Genomic DNA, 22,758 nt, shown 5'->3' on the forward strand with positions numbered 1-22,758 from the left:
ATCTGTCTCAGCAAATCACCACTCGACCCTGTTTCTGCCCTGACTGCGAGTGCTGCTCCTTTTACGTGCTGTGCCGGACCGTGAAGCAGTCTTCAAACCTTGTTTGCGACCGATGCCGCGCGTCCCCGCTGCGAAGCCCGCTGTTTCGGCCGTCACCCTGGTGCGCTGCGGTTTGAAGATCTATTGTATATCAAAGATATACTGGGCGGGCCTTTGCTGACCCGCGTGTTGGGGTGCTGCAGGTGCGCGGTGGAGCAGCGAAGGCTCATGGCAAGCCTGCACCTCCTGCCCGGACCGTGCTGGTCGCTCCAGAGCAGCCGCCCGCACCCCCTAGCAGGAGCGAGTTTGAAAAGGTGAGGTCCAGTCTTGTCAAGCTAGCCCCTCTTTGCCGGCATGTTGCTGAGGTCGCGCTTCTTCCGTCGCAGGAGACGTGCCCCCTGTGCGTGGAGGACCTGGATGAGACAGATATGTCATTCCAGCCCTGCCCCTGCGGGTAAGCCACCCGTTTAGTCGGTCGGCGCGCTTCTAGATGTTTGTTTGGGCGCGGTGGACCTGGACGTTCTGAGCGCTGAGCGGCTGCCCGCCCTGTTTCACAGGTACCGTATGTGCCTGTTTTGCTTTGAGAAGCTCAAGCTGCACTGCAGCAGTGTGTGCCCGAACTGCCGGCGAGGGTTCGGCAGCGATGAGGCCAGGGAGTACGCAAAACAGCTGGAAGCAGAGCGCGTGCAGGAGGCTATGCGGCCCAAACCCACAGCGCCGGCGCCTGCGGCCTCAACGTCGGCAGCCAGCGCGGTCGCTAGTCGCGCGGCGGCGAAGCCGGTGCCCGCGGCTGCTCGGCGAGACGCTCCGCCCCTCCCAGCAGCCAAGCGGGGCAGCACGGCGCTCGAGGACCCCTCTGGCGCGGGCCCGGGCCTGCCTAGCGGCGTGACGTGGGCAAACGCGTCGCCTACCAGCGGGCTATCGCGGAACCAGTCGGTAGAAATTGAGCGGCCAGCGCTCAGCATGGACGAGTCCTCGTGGCCATCGCTTGGCGCGCCCACCACGCACCAGCAGCCGCAGCACCCGCAGCCTGCACGGCAGCACCAGCAGCATCACCACCACCAGCATACCGGCTCGCAAGGTCAGGGCAGCATGGCGGCAGGGAGCACGACGGCGTCGGTGGCAGGCGGGCAGCAGCACCGGCACAGTCCATCTGGCGCGAGCGAGGGGCTGAACAGCTATGACATGTCGGGCCCGGGCACGCGGCGCAGCAGCTCTGTGGCTTCATCTATGGACCGCGCGGCTAGCAGCGGCTCGCTCGAGCTCATGTCCCAAGATCCACCGGTTACGCCTGAGCAGCTGCTGCAGCTGCAGCACCAGCATCAGCAGTACCAGGCCCAGCAGGCCCAGCCCGTGTCCCTGTCGTCTTCCTCGTCCGCTTTCCCGCCCATGCTGCCGCCCGGGTTCGAGGCCTCATCCTCCTACTTCGGTGCGCAGGTGGCGACGACGGTCAACGGCATGCGGCGGGCCGTTAACGTGCCGCTGTCGTTGGGTGCCAGCAGTGTGGAGCCTTACCCGGAGGCGCCAGCCCTCCTGGCGTCCATGCAGCAGGGCGTGGCGCAGGGCACCGTGTCTAGCAAGGAGGCCGCATCGCAGCTGATGGCGCTGCTGCAGCAGAAGAACCAGGACCAGGCAGCGGCCCGGCGGCCAGTGACGAAGCCGCCCCCTGGCTTCAGTGCCCCGGCGCAGCCAGCGGCCGCCGCTCAGACGCAGGCAACAGTGGCGGCGCAAGGCGCGCCGCTGGTCGCTGCACGCCCGCCTCCTCCTCCGGGCTTCACCCACCTGCAGGGCACCGTAGTGCAGGCACCGGCGGTGACGCGGGCGCCCATCCAGCCGCCTCAGCAGACGGACGCCTCAGCCTTTGGTTCCGCGGCCGGGCCCATCGGCCTCAACGCCAACGGCACACCGCGCACGTACTCAATGTGGTCGGGCCTGCCGGGCATGGACCTGTCAGCCTCCACTGGCCTGTCCTCGCTGTGGCAGAATCTCAACGCCACGGCCCTGGGCGGGATGGGCGGCGCAACGCAGCCCTACAACCCTCTGGGCATGATGGGCAGCGATCAGTCAGGGCTAGCGTACGGTGGCGTGCGGGCGCCGATGGCGGGCGCGCCGCCCAAGGCGCCGCCGCCGGGCTTCGGGCCGGCAGCGTTTGGCGGCGCACCGGCGGCGACGGGCACGGCACAGCAGGCGGCTGGCGGGGCGAATGCAGTGCTCGGGTTGGCGGCGAACCCGTACCGGTACAATCCACTGGGCCAAGCTATGTCGGGCGCATACCGCCCCCCTCAGCTCGGCGCCGGCCTGTAAGTTACCTGCAACGGAGGGCTGCTGCGGATGATTTCCCAAGTGTAGTGTAACTGTAGTCAATCGAGAGTGTTTGCCTATGAATCTGCTTGTCGAGAGACCGAAATCCTTATCAATTCATTGGTGATGGCATCCATCACCAGGAGGGTTCGGTCGTGCGCGGCTTGACAGAGCGGGGCTCACGTCGCATCTGTCGAGGTTATGTACCGGGCAGGGTTTTTGTGTTTGAGTTCGAGAGCCAGCATTAGGTGTAAGTGTGTACTGTGCACAGGATGGATGACCCGCAATCGCCAGCTCTGACGCGCTCGGCGATTGCCATGATTTTATGACGAGGGATTGACACAAGTAGCAAACCAAACCTCAGTACAGACATCGGGTAACGACCAAGCGATACGGCATGCGGTCAGCAAGACGTGATGGTGTTGAGTGCGGGGTGGTCCGCGTCATGATGGATGGTGCGGCAATAGTCGGAAGGGGCGCTGCAGGTACTGCACTGCAGCTCGTGTGTTGCCGAGGCGCCGCACGGCATGATGCCAAAAGGCACACGACATAGTCTAGGGTGAACCGCGTTCGACATTCGTCGCGGAGAGGAAACAGTAGGCTGAATCTCGCTGTCGGATTATGGCGGGCTACGTGTAAAGCTGACTGGAGGGGAGTGACTGAAAGTAGCGGGCTCTGCATTTCGTGATTGTGGTGGCCGCCAGGGATGTGTGCTCTTAGTAGGGCAGGACAGCTGCAGGGCCTCCAATGGCCGATTGACCACTGCGCCAAACTTGGCCCATACATGTTCACATCGCTGACACAAAATGGGGGAGGTGGGACAGGCAGGGGGAGCGGGTGGTGCCGAGTGGCATGCACCTGCATGTGCGCCAGTCTTAAGATTCCGACATTACAAAGAAGGGACAGTCCGCCCAAGCAAGGGTGCCCCGCACCCAGGTCAAGAGGGACCATCTCCGGCCCGAAGGGAAACCACCCTCCCCCCAGTTGGCTGCCGACCTTCCACAACCGTGCAATAGGTCTTCGCATAAAGCGTGTCGGGCGCAACACTCATGAGTCGAAGCCAAGCCTAGGCCCGCCAAAGCCCCACAACATGTGGCAACCCGTGTCTGCGCATGAAGCGCTGTCTACAGCACCCGACGCTAAACCAGGTACACCGCACGGTACACCGGCAGGTACGCCGGCATGTAGTCCGGCGACGCCTTATCAACCGCAAAGCACTGCTCGTGTCTGGTGCCAGGTGGCACAGCATGTCCCAGCCCGAAGGCACATCTGCAGGGCAGCGCCCGAAATTCGCGAGCGTGCCGGAGGCACATTCTGGTCCCAGCCCGAAGGCTCAACACGGGGCAACGCCCCAAACCACCTACCTGTGCCGATGGCACGGTCTGGAGTCTGAAATCAGCCCGAAGGCTCACAAACGGCAGGCAACACCAGAAGCCGACGCAAGAACCGACATGCCCGGCATGCCAACACCCAACATCACAGTCACCAGCATTAATGGAGCGCCAACGTTAGCCGTCCGCCGGAAAGTTCATTTGCGGGAAAGGCGGGTCATTGGGTCACACAACACTTGCCAAGTCAGGTAATGCGCAGCCCAGACGTGCCGTCAGCAGTGCGGGAAGTTTTTGTGCGGGACTTGGGGTAACAACGCATGCAGACTGTCATACGTGCGCATTCGTTTCAACAAGCATCGTCGGTAATGCTCGGTCTACAGGGCTTGCACCTTCGGGAGTTCGGGGGGCGGCAAGACACGGGCGCAATGCAACCCCTCGGGCAAGAAAGATTGGGCATTTTCGGAGGTGCGTTCTCGCCGCGTGGGGCTGCATATGGTCCCCTAATCTCGCCGAGTACCCCTTCTCGTGTGTGTGTGTGTGTGTGTGTGTGTGTGTGTGTGTGTGTGTGTGTGTGTGTGTGTGTGTGTGCGTGTGTGTGTGTGCGTGTGTGTGTGTGTGTGTGTGTGTGTGTGTGTGTGTGTGTGTGTGTGTGAGACTACGGTTTCCACGGTTATTCTGCCAGATCACGTGAATCGTGTATCTGGTATAACCAACGACAGGGCTCTCGATCGAGGGCTGCCGTGACCTCGCGTTTCCCCAGCAGAGCGCAAAACAGCTCTGGAGTCCACAGGGAAACGCACTCCGACCCTTCACCGCGCCAGTAACCCTTGCGGAATTACTACCGGTGTAACAACCTCAGACCCAGCGGGCGAGCTACATCTTAAGACCAGGCGGGCAGAAAACAAAAAACAGCAAACATAACAAAACACGCAACACGCAGCACGCGACAGCACGCGACAGCACGCGACAGCACGCGACAGCACGACCACAGTGGCTGTGGGGCTGAGTCCTGCGACCCCGCAGCCTGCACGACCTCAACCGCAACCTAACCAGCTCTCGACGCCAGGGCAGACTATGCCTAAGGGCAGCCACAAACGCGTCTGGCCACTAGGCCGGTCCAGGCCGTAAGGCCCGGGGTGCTGCAGCACTCAAAACAACCTCACAAGCAGAAACCCCCCAAACCTGGCCCCAAAAACAAAGAAACCCTTCGCCTGCCCACTAAGCTCCCCCGCTGACCCTCTCGTATGCCACTGCTTCAGTGGCTCATGTTAGTGCTCACGCGCTTCTCCTCAGGGCTGATCCCTTTCAAGCCTCCAGCTCCATAGCTTGCGGCAACGCGCACAGCATTTCACCGTTCACCACCGCCAGGATGGGGTGGGTGGCGTCAACACCATCCTAGCCCTTTTGGGGCACGCCGAGCTGCGCGAACTGCATCAGCCGCGACCAGAAGTCCGCGACTGCGCGAGCGCACGCAAGCTCGACGGGGTGGACGCCTGGCTGCGGCGGCGTCAGCTGTGTGGGCGGGATCTCGTCAAGATCGGGTTCCGCCTCCACTGCACCTGCCACCGCAGCCTCGGGAGCTGCTGCTGCCGCCGTCTGAATTTCCAGGGCCGCTGCGGCGCGCGTCATCCCGCGCAGCCGCACCCGGCCATGTTCTGTGGCGGCCAGCGCCGCCATCACCACCACGTCCCAAACACACTGCTGAAAGCCCGGCGGCGCCTGGACCAGCCACAGCTGGGCTTGGCTGATGGGAGCCGGACCGGGGTTGTGTGCGTTGATCTGCGCCACCACGGCCTTCGCCACCGCGCAATCCCAGAAGTGGTGCTGCCGTGGCGTGGGCGCGGCGGCGACGTGTGCCCCCGCCACGGCGCCCCCATGGCCGTGCTGCCCACAGCCGCATGGCTCACGGCGAGCCAACGGCATATGCGAATTTCCCGGCAGCCGCACTGCGTCGATGGCCAACCGCCACAGCGTCTCAAAGTGTCGCCGTTCCCAGCGTACCTCCTGCCAAAGGCGCGCCAGGGTGTCCCTAATGGCGCCAAGCGTTGCAGCCGTAGCTGCTGGCAGGTCCTCCCGCCGCACCACAGCGCGCGGCGGCAGGCCCTGTGCCGCGCGCTCAAAATCCTCGTGTAGGTCCGCCCGCCGCGTGGCCACATCGTCCAGTTGCATGGATGTGGCCATGCGGACGGATAGCTTCGCTAGGGGGACTTTGAGGGTCTCAGAGCCAGAGAGCTTCCAGCCCATGCGCGGCATGATGGTGGTGCGGACGACCTCACTGGTGGACGGCGCCGGGACAGTGTGTGTGTGTGTGTGTGTGTAGATACAGCCGGGACAGTGTGTGTGTGTGTGTAGATACAGCCGAGACAGTGTGTGTGTGTGTGTGTGTGTGTAGATACAGCCGGGACAGTGTGTGTGTGTGTGTGTGTGTGTGTAGATACAGCCCCAACTAAACCGAACCCAATGCATTAGAGCGAGGAGGAGAGCGGGCGGGGAGGGGGTGTTGGGGGGGGGGGCGTAGCCCCCTCAAACGCTGAAACTAAGCCTTGCTTGCTCTTTGCGTCCCATGCCTCACTGTCTGCGTTTGTTTGCGTCCCTTGCCGCCCTTTCGGAGGGTTCGAGTGTGTTTGCAGCATGTGGCTTCCTGGTGTCGCACGGCATTCACCGCACGCGCCCATGCCGACCGCATTGCGACGGGGTTGAGCCATGCAGCGATCAGTAGCGATCGCGCTGTCGTTACTTCCTCGGCTGCCCAGCGCACTTGCTCATTTAACCGCATCCACTACTTCTCCATACCTAGTGTTCTTCGTTTAGCCGCCCCACGCAGCGCACAGCCACAGCCCGCAGCCCGGCGTGCGCACCATGTCCTCGCGGTTGTTTTGGGGTCGACGTTGCTTGCCTCGCGCCTAGCGCCATAGCTTCTACGCTGCAGTGCATCACGCCTCCTGTCCCTCCCTCCCTCCCATACATGTCGTGCTGGGCACCGGTGGCGCTGGTGTTCTCCAGGTTGGTTTCGGGCGCATCCTTTCTGGTAGTCCCGGCCGCAGTCGCCCAGCCCAGCCATCCCAATACAGCAGCCGCCTTCCATCAGCCAGCCATGGGCCCGACCGTCCACAGCGTTTATCGTCGGTTACGAGGTAACATGTGAATTCGCAACTTGCGCTACTGACTGCCTGCTCTCGTGCCGCCTGCAAGCCCACTCCGCCTTCCGCTCTGGTATACGTCCGCATCAGTTCCGCAACGCACGTCAATCGTAGGAGCATGCATGCGTCGGATGCTTTACCAACGGTGGTGTAATGTTGATGCTAGACAGAGTTTATGTGAATCATCAAGCTTAGAACCTGGCGGTGGTCGCTTGCACATGGAGGCATACCGTACGGACATCGCACGTACATGTAGCCAAGGAGCCCTGGGGCGCCCCCGGGGGCACTTTGATGCGATGCACTGTTTGCAAGTGATGCAACCCAGAACCGCTTCCTGATACCCCGCCCAGAACCCGATCAGTGCCGTGTGTGCCTCCGCGTGCGCCATGGCAGCGTGACGGGGCCATGCAGCAGCTGTACACGGGGCCGTCGCACCCACGGACCCTTGGCGCACACTGCCCCCATTGCATCCACGAACCCCATCCACCAACTGCCCTGTAATGTCGGCGCCGGTGTAAAGGGCCTACCACTGGCCCCCATCAGTTACGGGGCTGGGCCCCCACATCCCAACGGCCCCGTAACGGCCACTTGGCTGCCATGCGTGCAGTAATCCGCGCGTGGCCGGCGGGTGTTGTACAGAGTGTAAGTAGAATATCCAGGAAGGGCATGGCGGCGGCATCGGCGGGCAGCTGTGCTTGCTTGCAAGTGTGGATGCGACTGGGCTTCCACCTGCAGAGATGTCGGATAGAGGCAGGTTGATTTAGGGGCAACTGTGCGCAGGCATGGCGGATGCGCCGCTTGAATTCGCGGCGGTCGCCGCGGAGGAAGGCAACACAAATGATGTGCCTGCTATGCAAGCTGATCTTGCTAGAAAGGTGAGGGTAGGAGTTTTTTTGGGTTTGCCAGTTAGCTCAGTTCGGGTTAAGAATGCGGATGTTACAGAGAGGACAGTCCCAGCACCCGAAGACGCCGAGCCATCACATGCTATCAGGGCCCAACATGACTCCACCAACCCCGACTTTGCTGCAAACCCTCCCGCGGGCAAAGTCCGTGTGACTCCGCGCACAGTGAGTCCTAGCCAAGCCTCAACCCGCCAGAGCCCCACCGCTGTGCCTCAACGTCACAAGCCTAGGCACAGAAGTGCCGGGAAACGTCTAGGCCGCAGGACACACGCACAGCGCACGCACTAACCAGGGCGCAAGCGTCCAGGTACTAGAACGGTCGCCCACGCGTGCGCGGGTTAAGACGCACGGCGGTTTTTAGCACGGCGTAGCACATGCAGCAGGACGGGTCCTCAAGCTGAGCTGACGCTCATCCCGCGTCGCGGTGCAGTCCGATACCATGCAATGTGTGACTCTGCCACACGCCGACTCCCGCTTGCAGATGAAGCGGCGCATGGAACTGGCGGCGTTGTCACCATGGCGGCGGCCCTTATGCTGCAGGAACCAAGCTATCCCGCAATGCTGGGCTGGGTGTCCCTCTTGGAGTTCGCGCAGCAGCTGACTGCGTTGTTCGAGCTGGCTCAGACCATGGTCGGCGGGCCGCTGATCATTCGCTGGCTGTAAGGACCAGCTTTGGCTAGCGAATGATCAGCGGCCCGCCGACCATGGTCTGAGCCAGCTCTCTAGCAACGCAGTCAGCTGCTGCTCAAACATGGACAGCATTGCGGGATAGCTAGGTTCCTGCAGCATAAGGGCTGCCGCCATGGTGATAAGCAGCCACAACGCCGCCAGTTCCATGCGCCGCTTCATCTGCAAGCGGGAGTCGGCGTGGGGCAGAGTCAGCGGTGGCGGATCCAACAGCGACCTCAATCTGAGGAAACACCAAGCGCGGTCAGCAACCTTCTTCGGGCAAGCGAGTGTTGTGCGCTATCCTTACAGTGACACGACTAGCTAGTTGGCTGCAGAATCCATTACGCATCCAAGCACTACAGCGAGCTCGCAGGCGTGGACGCCCCGACCCCCCAGACCAAAACGAGGCGACCTTTGCCATATCCATCGCAGCTCGCGTGCAGACATGGCAGATGCGCCGCTTGGATCGCTGGACCACTTGAAGGAGCTGCATGAGCGTCGTCGTCTTGTGCAGGAAAGGGCTAAAGCGCAGCAGGCAGCGATCCCCTGAAGGTAGGCTTAACTCTGCACTTAAAAGGGCATCATCACCGATCCACCGGCAACGTGCTTTCATGTGAAAATTGCAGTATGCCATGTCAGCAACCTTCGTCGGGCAAACGAGCTCTTGCAAGAGGCTTGCTTGCCTACAATCTCGCAGATTCCGTGACGGCAACTCACGTTCAAGCAGATACAGCACCAGACTGCGCGTAAGCTTTTCCTTGAACTCTTTCATGTTAAGCTTTAATCGTAGAATTGCAATGTCGGTGCCCCAATGCCCCAGCACCCTCAGCGGCCCCACCACCCCCAACACCCCCACCCAAGCCCCCACCGCCCCCAACACCCCCGACACCCCCACCGCCCCCAACACCCCCACCGCCCCCAACACCCCCACCGCCCCCAGCGGCCCCAGCGAACCCAATGCCCCAACACCCCCAGAGCCCCCACCGCCCCCAACACCCCCAACAGCACCCCCAACACCCCCATCCACCGCCTGTCCGGGTCTGTGTCTCTGCCTCGTTCAAGGGATCTGGCATTCTGCCTCCCCTCTGACCTCACCGCGGCTGCGAACAGCAACGTACCGTACGCGTAAGCGGGGCATCAGCAAGGGATATCATAATGCCCTGTCAAAACGACTCCAGTGGAAGGCAAGACTGAAGCGCAACTGGGCGCATGGTCCAGGCATGGTCCACTACTCAAGCCAGCCGGTGTCACGTGCTCCTGACGTAGAACAAAAGAAGCATTTTGCTGCATACGAGACGACCACACATTTTGACATGTTGCCAAGAATGCGGGCCACAGCCACAGCAAGGCCCCTTATGATTTGCCCAGCTTCTGTCCCTGACCCTGGAATGCTGCCCAGCCGCCAGAGCCACTCTGACCGCCGCCACCGCCTGCAGCCGTTGATGGGTCCGGTGCCTGACTCCGGCCATGCCCTGCCGCTGCAGCCGCGTCATAGTGTTGCTGGCGGTTGGGTCCCGCAGCTCCCTGGTCAGCGTGGGGGCCCCGCTGCGCTGAGGGCTGCGGCCGGGGCCCGTTCAGGTAGTTCTGCGACATAACGTTCGCAAGCACGGGGGACGGGTTTCCCGCTCACAGTTGCAAACGTCAAGAAATTTGTGCAGACCATACTAAGCGTGCAAAACGAAGAAACACGCACATGGAGAAAGTCCATTGGGTTGCCACCGTGCGCCGGCCGCTGGCCCTGCAGCCTTGCAGCCCCTTGCTGGTGCGGCTCGTGCTGCTGCGGAGCACCCGGCTGCTGGTTGCTCCCCTGGTTGGCGAGGTAGACGTAGTACAACACCAGCGCCACCAGCACGCCCCGCCTACACAGAGTATGGGTGCGGCGATTGTGTCAGTGCCGTACAGTGGACGATGCTTGCGCTGGCTTGCACACAGCCATGTACATCAGCGCAGGTGCCCTCCTGTGCTTCAGCCGAAGGCATGGGAGCACGGTCCCACCCCGGTTGCGCACGCGCTCACCAGCCCAGCATCATGCCAAGCCCCACCACGCCCAGGATGGCGAAGGGGGTGATGCGCACACCAAGCACCTCCATGTCTGGCAGGCCCAGTGCGTCGGAGCCGGGCGGCGGCGGCACAAAACTGTAGCGCGGAGCAGGCAAGCATGAGCGATGTTCAACCAGGCGCAAAGTTATCAAACCAGCTAAATGGTACTACCCGGAACAGCCGCTCATGTCCTATCCCGATGAGTCGTCCACGCTCCGCTTTGACGCCTTGAATCAGGTCAGGCCCTGCACTGACCGCAGCGGCGGGGCGCTCAGGTTGAAGCCGATGCCACCAGCTCCACCAGCTGCGGCTGCACCCCCGGGTCCAGGCTGCTGTCCCGGCCCAGCTCCTGGCCCACTAGTGCCATACGCTCCACGTCCGGCACCTCCGTGTGCTGCCTCCGGCGGCCTGCACATGCGACCGAGCACCGGCACAAAGTACGGTACGGTAATAGCGCACCACACACCCGCTGGCCTTATTGCGGCCCAGGCAACGGTCCCATGGACAAAGACCCGTCGTTGTCACGTCGCGCCTGCTCACCCCGGTTGCGGGACCTGGCGCTGCCGCAGGCGGGGATCATCGTCTGTGGCGAACAGCACGGGATACTGTCAAAGCCCCCGCACTGGGTCCAAATGACTGGTTCTGCTCAGAGGCAGGCCATACCTGCCACAATTTCCCCATTGATAATTTTCACCATGCTTCGGGGCGCTTGAGAGCTGGGGTTGCACTCCAGATGGGTTAGTGCGTGCAGGCCCTCGCTATCCGTAGGTGCTCTGGTGAGATATAATTTCAAGACGCACTTTCTTTTGCAGTAATAAGCAATTGCATAAGACCATAACAACAAAGCGCAGTTTGCACATTGACATTCATTCGGCGGTCGCGATTCCGGCCCGTTTCATTAGAGCTTTGTGTGTATGAAAAGCAATAACCTAATCCAAGCTACGTATGTTTACCCAAGGGCATCTCAAGCGTTGAAGCAACAAAAACACCTTCAGATTTACTAACTTCAATTGTTTTCTCGTGAGCTTCTGTGCAAAACGGTTGGAACGGTTGCTTAGCCTGTCTGAGCCTACCGGGGCTGGGTCGCACTCTAGCATGCGTGCCAACACACCGCGGCCACTTTAAGCAGCGACTGGCGGGATGCCTCCTGCGACTTTACCTGCTATCATCCCGCCAAAGCCTAACCCGGGCGCAACGGAGAGCTTGCCGGAGAGCTATGGCGAGTCAATGGGAATTGGCTTGTGCGCAGCTCTCGGTGCCTGACCGTGGGTGTGTGTGCTAATGCGTGAAACGCTTGTACTGTACGTGGCGCGGGACCTTAGGGGAAGCAGGGTCTCAGCGCAGGGCTCTGAGTTCAAGGGCTCCACGGGTGGTGCAACTCCCGCCCGGCCACACAGCAGTCGTGCACGCCTTGGTGCACGCCTTGGCATGCCGCGCACGCCTTGTCTCCTCCCTACGCTCGACCACCTTCCTGTGCACCTGCAGGCATCCCCGCGGCAACTGCCGCCCTTCGTGGCGCGCTTTTTGAGGCCAGCGGCCGCGCCAGCCCTAGTCTGGCGCCCATGGCTCCCGGCTCGCCCTCGCGGCCACTCAGCGCCCACACCGCCTCGTTGCTGATGCAGAATCCCGGTCTTAATCTACTGCCGGGGCACACCCAGGTGCCTTTGCCGGTGGGCATGGGCGGCGGTCTTCGCAGCAGTAACCCTGCAGTGCCGGCGACGCTGCTCGGAGCGCTGGCGTCCGGGACTGTAGGCGGACAAGCAGCCCAGGGGCAGGCTCCAGGCTCCGCGGACGCGGCTGCCAACGCGAGTTTGGCGGGCATGGGGGCTGCAGCTGCGGCTCTGCGCATTGCAGCCGACTCTCTTGTGTCTCAGCTGGAATCGGCGGTGGTGGCGCGGGAGGCGCAGAACCGTGCGCTTCTAACGTAAGTGCGCAGACGGCAACTTTCTAGGGGTGGAAGCTTGCGCCCACGCGTCCTTGGCCAGACAATGCCACGAGTGCGCAATAGTGCAGTTCATGAAACTAAAGCAACACGTCAGTAATGCTCCTTTTGGCGCTACAGGGTTGCAAAGGACAGCGTCGCGCCCGCCGGTAGCGCTGTTGGCGGCGGCGGTGCTGGCGCCATGAGACCCACGTCCGCACGTGCGTTGGACCGGGCTTTGTCCGTGTCGCGAACTACTGGCGTTGGCTCGGGTCTGGGTCCAGCAGCCACCGATGACAAACTGGCTTGGGTGCGCAACGTGGTGCGACAAACGGAGGGCGGACAGGCGTACGCAGCGGCGGCTGAGGAGCGGGAGCGAGAACGTGCCGGCAGTGTGAACGCGCCTGGCGGTGGGGTGGAGGCCAGTAGCGGCTCGGCGACTGGTTTGGACGGTTCACTAAGGTGACTGATGAGCGCAAGACTGGGGCCGGGCCAAGGATTGGGGGTGTCACCCTGCCGCCAAGTTTTTCGGATTGTGTAGGCCTTCCTGAGGGACTGTCTTGGGTTGTTAGGACACAAGGCGTATCGCTAAAGTTGGATGGCCAACGGCGTGCTTGCAGTAATATTGTCTTGATACTAGGATGCCAACACGTATGTCTGCTCTTCACAGGCGCGGCCTGCCGCTGCCCGCGCTGCGGCCCAGCAAGCGCGAGGACGCGCTGCACCTGCAGTCCTGGCTCGCTGACACAATGCAGCAAGTCATGTCCGCAGCCGCAAAACAGCAACAGCAACAGCAGCAGCTGCAATCACAGGCCGCGTCTGCGGACGCACCCACCGCCTCGGACCCGGGGCTGCAGGCCGCTGCGGCTGCGGAGCTGGCGGACGCGGCGCTGTACGTGGTGGGCGTGGGCATGGAGGAGCTGCGGCGTCAGGTGGCGGCGGAGTGCCGCGAGCGCGGTGAGCTGCTGGGGGTGCTGGCGGAGCAGCAGGCGGGGCTGGTGGCGCTGCGGGGTGCGCTGGCGGCGGAGGCGCGCGCCGCCGAGGTGGCGGCGGCGTGGTCGGGCGTCCTTGCTGAGCGGGACCGGCTCACGCATGACGCGGCCTCCTCAGCGGAGCAAGAGGCCGCAGGCGGAAGCGCGGGCGGGGCAGTAGCGGTGATGGCGACGGCGGGCGGCCTTGCGGCGCAGCTTATGGCGGCGCAGCAGGCCGCAGCGGCGGCGACACGGCGGTTCGCGCTAGCTGACGCGGCGCTTGCGGGCGAGGTGGCGCGGCGGGCGGCGGCGGAGCAGCAGCTCGAGGCGGCCAGGGAGCTTCTCCGGAGGTGCGGCTGGCGGTGTGGCCTCCGGTGATGTGCGCGACCATGTGGCGGCGGTGACACATTGGGTTGTGTTGAGTAGCATGGCTGGGCAGCTGGATAGCCTGGCCCGAGCGCGTGTCCCACTCTGCCCCCCACCCTCCCACACCTGCAGGCAAGAGGCTGAGTGGCTGCACCACCGCACCATGAACCAGCGCTTCGAGGCGGAGCGGGCCGGGCTGCGGGACGCAGTGGAGGCAGCCAAGCGCCAGGCAGCGGAGGCAGCAACCACCGCCGCCGTAGCGCGCGACCAGACCCAGGATGGCCGCGAGGAGGTGCGCAGTACGCCGTGGAACTCAGGCCGTGCAAGTGTTGTCATAGGCCATTTGTGAGCATGCGATGAGGTCTGACCGCACCAAAAAAAAAACACAAGCCGTGATGCGGTCCCTCGGCCCCTCAGGTTGCGCGTCTGGAATCCGCGCTGGTGTCCATGCGTCAGCAGTACGAGGGGAACGAGATCCTGGTGGTGGCGCAGCGGCAGCAGGTGCGGGAGCTGGAGGCGGCGCTGGCGGACCTGCGCGAGCAACACCGACAACAGGCGGTGGCGCTGGGCAAGGTGAGGGGACTGTGGATGGGCGTCTGCTGCATGTCGGGGCGGCGCAGGCTTTGCACGTGGCTGCGCCCAGGGCGTGGTACGACCTGCAGGGGTTTGCTAGCCAGGAGAAGCGCGAGATCTGGCCGCGCACGTGTGGGCTCCGGGGTTTTGGCGTGGGGTTCTAGGTAGCGCGGGCTTGACACGTGCAGCGGCGCCGGCCTACCTGCAACCCCGCAGGTTGGCAAAGTGACAGAGCAGTACGAGACCGCTGCCGCTGACCTGCGCGCCGACTTGGAGGAGCAGCAGGCGCGAGTGGCGGAGCTCTCAGAAGCGCTGGCCGGCCGCACCAAGCGGCTCTCAGAGGTGGAGGACAGCCTGGTGGCAACGGAGCGGGCGCTGTACGAGGTACGTGTGTGTGTGCGGGTGGTGGTGGGGTTGCCCCTGGCGGGGAGCTACAGGCGTAGGTTCTACGAGGGCGGTGATGAACACGCGTGGGTTTGTACAGTCTCCATACCAGAAGAGGGGGCTGGAAAAGTACTTGCAGCAACAAGTAAGGGTCCAAAGCGAGAGCAGACGGGGCTGCGCCGATGGATGACCTGCGTTGTGCTCTGGCCACTGATTCTGCTTCGTCTTTCCAGGCCCGTCCACAACTTGGCCTCACCTCACCCTTGTCCCGCCTCGCGCTCTTGCTCATTCATAGGTGCGCGCCACGCTCAAGTCTAGCGAGGCCGCCGCCGCCAAGGCCAGTGCGGAGAGCGAGGCCACACTTCGGAAGCTGCGGTTGGAGCTGGCGGATGCGGTTGAGGCGCGGCGGCAGGAGACCACTCGCCGAGAGGAGCTGGAGCGGGAGGTGGGGCGGGGCGGTGGTTGCATGGGGAGCAAGCGCACAGATGTGCCTGCCGGCCTTCAGGCCTTGGGCCACAGCTCGCTTCATCTCATACCTGCCGCGCTTTTAGGCGGGCGGCGCTGCCCTTTTGACCAACGTTTGGGTTTCGTGGTGTGCTTCTCTCTCGCCTCCGCAGGCCGCCACCATCACGGAGCTGGTGAAGCTGGTCGCGCGGACCATGATCATGCAGGTGGAGTAAGGGGCTGCCTTGGCGCTCAGTTCCAGCGGGGCAAGGACACGATCAGAATGCGTACGGTACCTATGAGCCCGTTCCAGCTGCACCAGTGGCCAGTCCGCGTGGACTGCGGGCCAGGCAGCGCCCAGACCGCTCACCTGTCACTTCCTTTCGTTATTTCTCATGCCAGGGTCTTGAGGGCGTGCCCAACATCAACGACAAGAGCTGGAACAGTCCGGGCCCGCTGGGCGCAGCGCAGCGCACGCTGGGTCTGACCACGACGCAGCTGGCCATGCTGTTCGGGCACAGCGAGGACATGGGGCGGGAGCTGCGGGCCGCGACGGCAAAGCTAACCGAGGAGAAGGAGGCAAACGCCAAGCTGCAGGCGCGTGGCGAGGCGTGGCGTGGCAGGCCTGACATCGGAGGCTGTATCGTGTTGCGGGCGCATGGCGCTTGCGCATTGCAGCGATGCTAAAATACAAGAGTGCTGTACACGTGACACAAAGACATGCGGCGGTGTTTACCCCTTATGCGCAGCCGCGCTTGGCATTGCACGTCCGACAGCCCTCCCTCTCCACCGCTTCCATCCTTGTCTCCATTCCCACAGCGTGAGCTGAATACCAGCAAGACGGCCGAGGCCAAGATGATTCGGGAGAAGGAGGTGCTGGACATGCGGGTGGCCACGCTGGAAACCGACCTGCGCGCGGTGCAGAGCGACGCGCTCAAGCAGCGCGCGGCGGCGGTGGACAGCGAGGCGCGCATCAAGGTGCAGCACGAGACCATCATGGCGCTGCAGGCACAGGTGCGGGCGAAGGGCGCGGCCAGGCTGGGCGGGCGGGCGCGGGGCACCGCCACCACCACCTGGCAGTGCACGGGTGGATTGTAGGGTGTGCGGAAGCGCGGCGTGTGTCTGGCTTGTGCCTGCGTTTGCGTTCTCGATGTCCCCCAGTCATCTGGTATTGATACGAGGCGAGTGTGGCGACTCTTGAGGGGGGACAAGCGGCGTCGGAGTGCGAGAGTTAGTGCCGTGGGCCAAGGCGCTGAATGCATCTGGCCGCATCAACAAGCCACCCCTCTGCCCCATCGCTCGCCCGCCAGGTCAAGGAGCTCCCGCCGCTGAAGAAGCGTGTGGACGCACTTCATATTGACCTGGAGCTGTCCAAGAAGAGTGACGAGGAGGCGCGCGAGGCGCTGTCACTCACACGAGCCAATCTTGACAAGGTAGGCAGCAGTTTGGCTGTATGTGAGCTGCTGAGCGCGTGACTGCGTGCGCTTACACTGGCTGACTTGCGCGCACCCCAATGTCTGGCCGTCGAGCTGCGGGGCCGCATCTTATTCGTCTTTTGCGCTCGCTTCAAACCTCATTCCCTGCATGTTTAGACATCCCCCCTGTACCGCTTTTCCAAACATCCTTGCCCCCCCCACACACACACGCACGCACCCACCCACTCACACCCACAAACACGCACACACACATATATCTATACAGTGCTTCCGTTTTGTAACTAACACACACACACACACACACACACGCACGCGCGTCCCTCCGCAGTCTGACGACACGGTGCGCTACTACAAGTCGGAGGTGGACCGGCTGCTCGCGCAGATCGCCTCATTGCAGGTGCGTGCTTGGTGAACCTGTCTGCATGGGTGCTGGCGGCCGGGCGTGGCTGAGCTGTAGAGAACAAGGCACGACAAGCGCATTTATGGCGTGTGTACACTGGCCGCGGCAGCCATCTCTGATCAAGCTCTCCACACCCCGTCCTGCTCAACGCTGCGCCCCTGACTTCATCACCGCCATGCTTGGAGCCCCACGTCAACCCGACGCTTACTCTCACCGCACACTTACTCCAACTTCCCGCTTCCACGCCGCCGCACCCCTCGCCCTGCAGGATGACATCAAGGGCCTGCGGGTGGCTGCGGCCCGGCTGGACGAGGAGCAGGCGCGCGTCAAAGCGCTGGAGGCGGAGGTTACGGCGCTCACGCACCAGCTGGACGTGACGGCGGAGAGCCACAGCGAGACGCTGCGGCAGCTGGAGCTCGCAAAGTTTTTCCTGCAGGTGAGCGGGCACGGCCTGCTGGCAGCGGGATGCGGTTGGCAGGGGGCTGGGTGAAGGGCGGCGGCGTCAGTGCAACTCGGGGCGGCTGGCCATCGTATGGAGGGAGCTGGTGAACTCAGAGGAGAATATGGCTTCGATTCATTTACGCGCGCGCGTTCTGGCGCTGGGATTGCCTTGAAGCTGCAAATTTGTTTGTGGCTGCGCAGGGCCTGGAGGCCAACGCAGGCAAGGCCGACACGCCGGGCTCACCCACCCGCACGGGCCACGGCGGCCTCAGCCCCACCCGTACCGCAGCCGGCGCCGCTGGCAGCACCGCCGCCATCGGCGGCGGGCCGCCCTCGCCCTCCCGCTCGTCCGTCACCTCGCCCTCGCGCTTCTCTAGCCGCCCCTCCGCCCTGGAGCCGACACCCCCGGGCGACGGCATTGCGCCCGCTGCCAACAGCCCTGGGGGTGTGGCGGGAGAGGCCAGTGCTGTCTCGGGCGGCGGGGGCTCCGCCGCGCCCAGCCGCCCCTACTCCGCCTTCAGCCGCGTCGGGGGGCCTCCGCCCCCCGGCGCGCTGCTGTACACGGCCGGGAATGTTGTGCTTGCAGGCGGGAGCGCGGGTGGCTCAAGGCCGGGCACGGCTGGGTCACGCAGCAGTCGGCCGGGCAGTGCACTGCCGCGCGGCGGGGCGGGGCGGCAGAGCCGGCCCCTGAGCGCCGTGAGCGTGGGCGGCCCCGAGCTGGACCCCGAGGACTCCATGTTCCACACCGACATGCCGCAGGAGGTAGGCAGGCCGCAGGGCAGGGGGTGGGGGCGGGCAGGGCGGAGAGGGCTGCAGAGCTGGGGGCGGGCGAGCGGGAGAAGGGAGGTGCAGGGAAGTTGGAAGCCGTGGGTGAGGCGGTGGCGGCTGCATGCGGTGATGCAAGCGCGCATAGCCGCACTGTTGCTACACGCGCAGAATACAGGGCGGGGTGGTGCTTTGCCAGGTGTACGCACCCGGTTCACTCGCCCGCTGCTATCATGTCCCTGCGCTCCCAAAAGGTGTTTGAAATCATGGAGGCCCGCGGCCTGCTGGACAAGCTCAACACCAGCAACGCCAAGTGGGCCAACGTCAAGATCGGCATCATGGCCTGGTTCTCTGCCAAGCTGCGCAAGCGGCTGCTGGAGGTGACGGAGCAGCTGGCGGCCAAGGACCTGGAGATCGCGCAGCTGCATGTCAGGTGGGGAGGAGGGAGGAGGGACGAGAGAGGAGGGAGGGAGCGGCGCGGCGCTGTGTGGCACGGGGCGGGTTTGCGGGGTGGGGCAGGAGGCAGGGGCGCAGGGAAGCAGGGCCCAAGCAAGTGGAACGGGCATAGTAAGGGAGGAGGTGGAGAGTGCTTTGCGGTAAAGGCAAACTGCTGAGTACTGACCCTTCGGAGCCGTACCCTACAACCCGCTCCACCCACCCCCTACCTGCAGCTACCTGACTGAAATGACTGCACGCGAGGAGTTCATCAGCACGGAGCTGCTGCCGACCCTCATTCCCGCCATGGAGAGGTGCGACGGAACGGAGATGTTTACGGTCGGCATCCTTTCTTGAGGGCTGCAGCGGACTGGGGGCCCTCTGTGGCTGTGTGATTGTGGCGTTCACCTTCCCGCCACCTCCACTCTGCATGCCCGGAAACCCTCTCCCCATTCCCCGCCGCCTCAACACTCCTTATGCAGCGCCATGACGGACTCGCAGCGTGAGGTTGCGGAGGTGCGCTCCCAGCTGCCGAGCGCGCGCCGCGATCTGAACGCGCTCGCTGCCAACTGCGCCGTCCTGGCACTCAGCCTCAAGGGCTACCGGGAGCGGTAAGCGGGGGCAGCGGACTGACGCACGTGTGGGGCTGGGTCACTTCCGCGTGTGGTTGTGTTTCCGTGATTACGGTAGCAGGTCTCAGATGGGCATTGTATCACCAGAACACCATGCGCAGCAGCCTCTCGTACCAACTCACTCCTTACCACTACGTGTCGGCTTCCTTACCTACTGCGCCCACCACCCCCAGGGAGTCCAACGCTGCCAATCACTCCACCCAGACCGATGCGGAGGCGGCGGACGACTGGAGCCGCTTCGCCACCAGCCTGCCGCCGCTGCACCCGCAGATGTCGCTGTCGCTGTCCAGCCTCACAGACACCATCGTGCGGATCTACACGCGCGCCGAGGCTACCGTGGAGGTGAGGGTGGGGAGGCCAGGGTGCGACGGCCGTCATGCTTTGGTGTCCAGGCGGGCATGTGCATGGGGCATGGGAGGGATGGCTGCCGGGATGATGTTTGCCAGGGGCGCCGGGTGTGGGCCAGAGGCAGTTGGGTTCGACGAGCGTGCCACACCATACCGCGCCACGCCAATGCGCCGTGCGTGCGTCATAGATAGACAGACTCCCCGGCCGCGAACATGGAACTACATTAGTTCGTCGCGGCATGTAACCGTCCGTGACCGACCCCGCCTTCCTCCGCCCTCGCCTGCCCCTGACCCCCCCCTTATTTGCCATGCATGGAACCCGCCTACTATGCTACTGTACCTGGCTATGCCTTCACTTCCTAAATAATCATGCATGTAACCCCCCCCCCGTTCCCCAGGACGTGCCGACCTGGGGTCCGCCGCGTCAGGACACGGTGCAGGACGCCGTGATGGGCCATTACTCCAGCCAGCGCGCTCCCGGCACCTTCATCGCCGACCTGATCCGCGACCCCGAGGGCCCCATCGCGCGCCTGCTGGGCTCGGCGCAGCTGCACGCGCGGAACACCAAGGTGCGCGGGGCTCCGCGGGCGCTTGGTGCAGGGCACGCGCACGGGCAGGGTGCTGCGAGGCAGCCAGCTATGATTGAGCGCATGCGTTCACCTGCCAGTGCAATTCGTGGGACCGGCTCTGCGCCTGTTTGCTCAGCACTTTGCGGGCCGCGGCCATTCTGGCGGCATGCGTGCCGCTGTGGTGATGTCCTGCTGCTGCTTCTGCTGCATGCCGCTGCTGCGCCGCAGGTGGCGTGCTTCCTGTACTTCCTGGGCCTGTCGCCCGAGGGCGTGCACTGGCCCTCCCCCGCCTGGCACTTCTTCCTGCACACGCTGCACTGCATGCGCATCCTGACCGGCGGCACCTGGCGCGTGCTGGCCAAGCGCTGGGGCTCACCAGAGGGCGTGCAGGTGGGCGCGACCAGTCAAGTGGGGCTTGGATGCCGGGCCTAACACCATGCGGTCATACACGTACTGCCGCTCTCAACATCTATGTCATTTGCACGATTCTCATGTTGAGTACGGCAAGGCCGCGCCCATTCCACAACCTCCCGCTTACGCTACCCCTACCATCTTTCCGAACTCGCTCTATACCGTATCTCTCCCTACACCCACCCATTCCCACACACCTAGCCTGCCCAGCCTCCCGTCTCCCATCTCCCTACATCCCACACTATCTCCTTCTCCTACCTAACCATGCCTGGAATCCCACCCCATCCCACCCCCGCCTGCAGATCCCCATGCCTGCTGTGCTGGACCTGGTGGGCAACATGTTCAACGTGCAGGCGCCCGGCGACCTGGACGGCGCAGTCAGCGTGCGCCTGGCCGCCATCGTCACGCCCGGCGCCGCCGGGCCCGCTGTGGACCTGGACGCGCTGCTGCTGCTGCTCGTGCGAGAGTACAACAGCGGTGGGTGCGGGCGGCTGCCCGGGCGCTTGTGGGTCTGTAGAAGTGGGCGAGGTTGGGAGCAGCATTGGGATATTGTACCGTATGGACAATTTACGGGGTGTCGCCCTTTTATTGCCGTGCACTTTACTGCCTTCATCGGCCCGCTCTGGCCCTGGCCGTGACACCACAGGCAACTGCCCGCGCGCGCCGATGCTCTTCCCTCGCCGCCTCACCGACGGGCAGCTCTTCAACATCTTCAACAGCGCCGGGCACAACGCGCACGTGGACACGTTGCGCGCCTCCGCGGCGGAGAAGTTCATCGGCGCACCCACAGCGGGCCCATCAGGCAGCGTGCAGCTGCGACGCGGGGGAGGAGGGGGCACGAATGGCGCGAGACCAGGGACAAGTGCTTCGGTCGGCAGCAGCGGCTATGGCCCGGGCAACAGCCTGAGCCGCCCGGGCACGAGCGCAAGCATCGGGCTCATGTCGCCGGGGACACCACAAGCAGGCGTATTGCGCGACGGACCGTCTGCGTACGCGCAGCAGCCACACCTCACCTCCTCCTTCAGCCCGCAGTCGACCTACAACCTGGTTCCAAGCCCAGGGGCTGCGGCAGGCGGACTGGACCCCTCACACCCGCACGGTGACGTGGTGGATAGGAGCCTGGGGAGCCCAGGCTATGCGCCGGGTACCGGCGGTGGCCAGAGCTTCATGGTGGGGGAGCACTCGCGTGTTATGTTCCACGCCAACGTGCCGGACCTGGCAGAGGGCAGCAGCGTAGGCATGGGCGCGGCAGAAGCCTCGAATCCAGCGGAGTCGGGGCTGGAGGGCGGCCCGGGCGGCTCCATGACTGTCAGCTTCGAGATTGGGCACAGGAGCCACCGGGTTGCGTCACAGGCGTCCCTGGCGGCGGCACCGTCGGCAGCAGCCGGCGGTGGTGGGGGCTCCGCCGGGCCGTCGCCCAGTCCAAGCAGCAGTCGGCTCACAGCGCTGCCGTCGCCGGCTCGGTCCCAGAAGCGCTGACCCGTTCCAGGCGCGCGAGATGCCGGGGCCTGAGTGCGCTGGGGTCATGTGTAGTCGAGGGCAGGTTGAGGTTTGATAAGGTAGGCTGCGTTGCACCTGCGGGGTCCATAGCTTGCACGCCGCAATGTTGAGCGGTGTTGGCCTCAAAGAGCGGCGGAGCCAGAACCCCGGCGGCGGTTGAGGCAGGTTTGAGGCAGTGTGCATTGGGGTTTACGCGGGTTAAACACTTACGAGTGCGCTGGGCTGCACTACAAGCTGCTGGGATATGCACGTGTGTGTATGTGTGTGTGCATGTGTGTTGCGGAATGCTGTTACGGTTCCGTTTCCATCCAAGGCAGGAATTCTCGCTGACCGACGGTGCGGCTGGTAGATAACTTGATGCAGGGTGCGTAATTACTACTGTCTGGCTGTGGACGTGGACGTGGAGATACCGGTACCTGGGGCTGGCATTCTGAGCTTGGCTGGTGAAGGCAGCTGGTGAAGGCAGCCCGTGGAGCCATGCAAGGCGGCAATGTGTGTGTCTGGGTGGAGGAGCTACCGTATGTGGCTACATCTGCTGACGAGGGTTGACGACGTGAGAATCCGGTTGCGTCCCCCCTGGCGCAGGGTATGCACGCATCGGGCAGCGCGACACTAAGTTAATGATCACGGAGCTGAGGGTGGTCCAATACCGTGGTCCAATGCGCCGGTGCTCTAATGACCGCGGGCGGCGGGCGTGCACTTCGCTGCTGCGCAACATTTAAGCCTCAGAGCAATATGTCA

At 63.9% G+C, this 22,758-nt stretch overlaps 5 protein-coding genes across 5 annotated transcripts; 3 read left to right on the forward strand and 2 right to left on the reverse strand.

Annotated features, from left to right (window-relative positions):
* Nucleotides 1-21: 21 nt before the first annotated feature.
* Nucleotides 22-3,232, forward strand: CHLRE_01g040500v5 (uncharacterized protein). Its single transcript, XM_043058787.1, has 4 exons — nt 22-160; nt 243-353; nt 426-493; nt 597-3,232. The coding sequence occupies exons 1-4, from the start codon at nt 113-115 to the stop codon at nt 2,341-2,343; spliced, it is 1,974 nt and encodes a 657-aa protein (XP_042928701.1). The 5' UTR covers nt 22-112; the 3' UTR covers nt 2,344-3,232.
* Nucleotides 3,233-3,275: 43 nt separating this feature from the next.
* On the reverse strand, nt 3,276-5,871 carry CHLRE_01g040517v5 (uncharacterized protein). Its single transcript, XM_043058788.1, has 2 exons — nt 4,422-5,871; nt 3,276-4,060 (listed from the first exon to the last, which is right to left on the reverse strand). The coding sequence occupies exon 1, from the start codon at nt 5,838-5,840 to the stop codon at nt 5,067-5,069; it is 774 nt and encodes a 257-aa protein (XP_042928702.1). The 5' UTR covers nt 5,841-5,871; the 3' UTR covers nt 3,276-4,060; nt 4,422-5,066.
* A 2,414-nt stretch (nt 5,872-8,285) lies between these two features.
* Nucleotides 8,286-8,937, forward strand: CHLRE_01g040533v5 (uncharacterized protein). The gene has a single exon (XM_043058789.1). It carries the CDS (start codon nt 8,516-8,518, stop codon nt 8,705-8,707), a length of 192 nt encoding a protein of 63 aa, XP_042928703.1. The 5' UTR covers nt 8,286-8,515; the 3' UTR covers nt 8,708-8,937.
* Nucleotides 8,938-8,939: 2 nt separating this feature from the next.
* On the reverse strand, nt 8,940-11,225 carry CHLRE_01g040550v5 (uncharacterized protein). The gene is made up of 6 exons (XM_043058790.1): nt 11,086-11,225; nt 10,963-11,005; nt 10,678-10,830; nt 10,399-10,518; nt 10,076-10,241; nt 8,940-9,966 (listed from the first exon to the last, which is right to left on the reverse strand). Exons 1-6 carry the CDS (start codon nt 11,117-11,119, stop codon nt 9,736-9,738), a joined length of 747 nt encoding a protein of 248 aa, XP_042928704.1. The 5' UTR covers nt 11,120-11,225; the 3' UTR covers nt 8,940-9,735.
* A 100-nt stretch (nt 11,226-11,325) lies between these two features.
* On the forward strand, nt 11,326-22,758 carry CHLRE_01g040600v5 (uncharacterized protein). Its single transcript, XM_043058791.1, has 23 exons — nt 11,326-11,641; nt 11,908-12,346; nt 12,485-12,805; nt 13,014-13,664; nt 13,813-13,972; nt 14,098-14,253; nt 14,470-14,637; nt 14,933-15,082; nt 15,255-15,308; nt 15,484-15,678; nt 15,901-16,095; nt 16,392-16,514; nt 16,846-16,914; nt 17,186-17,353; nt 17,560-18,120; nt 18,378-18,556; nt 18,795-18,872; nt 19,041-19,169; nt 19,364-19,532; nt 19,936-20,106; nt 20,335-20,496; nt 20,820-20,994; nt 21,164-22,758. The coding sequence occupies exons 1-23, from the start codon at nt 11,563-11,565 to the stop codon at nt 21,994-21,996; spliced, it is 5,385 nt and encodes a 1,794-aa protein (XP_042928705.1). The 5' UTR covers nt 11,326-11,562; the 3' UTR covers nt 21,997-22,758.

This window comes from Chlamydomonas reinhardtii, chromosome 1, assembly GCF_000002595.2.
Source record: "Chlamydomonas reinhardtii strain CC-503 cw92 mt+ chromosome 1, whole genome shotgun sequence".
NCBI lineage: Eukaryota > Viridiplantae > Chlorophyta > Chlorophyceae > Chlamydomonadales > Chlamydomonadaceae > Chlamydomonas > Chlamydomonas reinhardtii.

Coding starts and splice junctions, on each gene's coding strand:
- CHLRE_01g040500v5 (XM_043058787.1), top strand. CDS start 113: ATGCCGCGCGTCCCCGCTGCGAAGCCCGCTGTTTCGGCCGTCACCCTG. Junction 161..242: donor CTGTTTCGGCCGTCACCCTG/GTGCGCTGCGGT, acceptor GGGGTGCTGCAG/GTGCGCGGTGGAGCAGCGAA. Junction 354..425: donor GCAGGAGCGAGTTTGAAAAG/GTGAGGTCCAGT, acceptor CTTCCGTCGCAG/GAGACGTGCCCCCTGTGCGT.
- CHLRE_01g040600v5 (XM_043058791.1), top strand. CDS start 11,563: ATGCCTCCTGCGACTTTACCTGCTATCATCCCGCCAAAGCCTAACCCG. Junction 16,096..16,391: donor TCATGGCGCTGCAGGCACAG/GTGCGGGCGAAG, acceptor CTCGCCCGCCAG/GTCAAGGAGCTCCCGCCGCT. Junction 19,533..19,935: donor GCGCCGAGGCTACCGTGGAG/GTGAGGGTGGGG, acceptor CCCGTTCCCCAG/GACGTGCCGACCTGGGGTCC.
- CHLRE_01g040533v5 (XM_043058789.1), top strand. CDS start 8,516: ATGGTGATAAGCAGCCACAACGCCGCCAGTTCCATGCGCCGCTTCATC.
- CHLRE_01g040517v5 (XM_043058788.1), bottom strand. CDS start 5,840: ATGCAACTGGACGATGTGGCCACGCGGCGGGCGGACCTACACGAGGAT.
- CHLRE_01g040550v5 (XM_043058790.1), bottom strand. CDS start 11,119: ATGGTGAAAATTATCAATGGGGAAATTGTGGCAG. Junction 11,006..11,085: donor CAATGGGGAAATTGTGGCAG/GTATGGCCTGCC, acceptor TGTTCGCCACAG/ACGATGATCCCCGCCTGCGG. Junction 10,519..10,677: donor CTGAGCGCCCCGCCGCTGCG/GTCAGTGCAGGG, acceptor TCCGCGCTACAG/TTTTGTGCCGCCGCCGCCCG.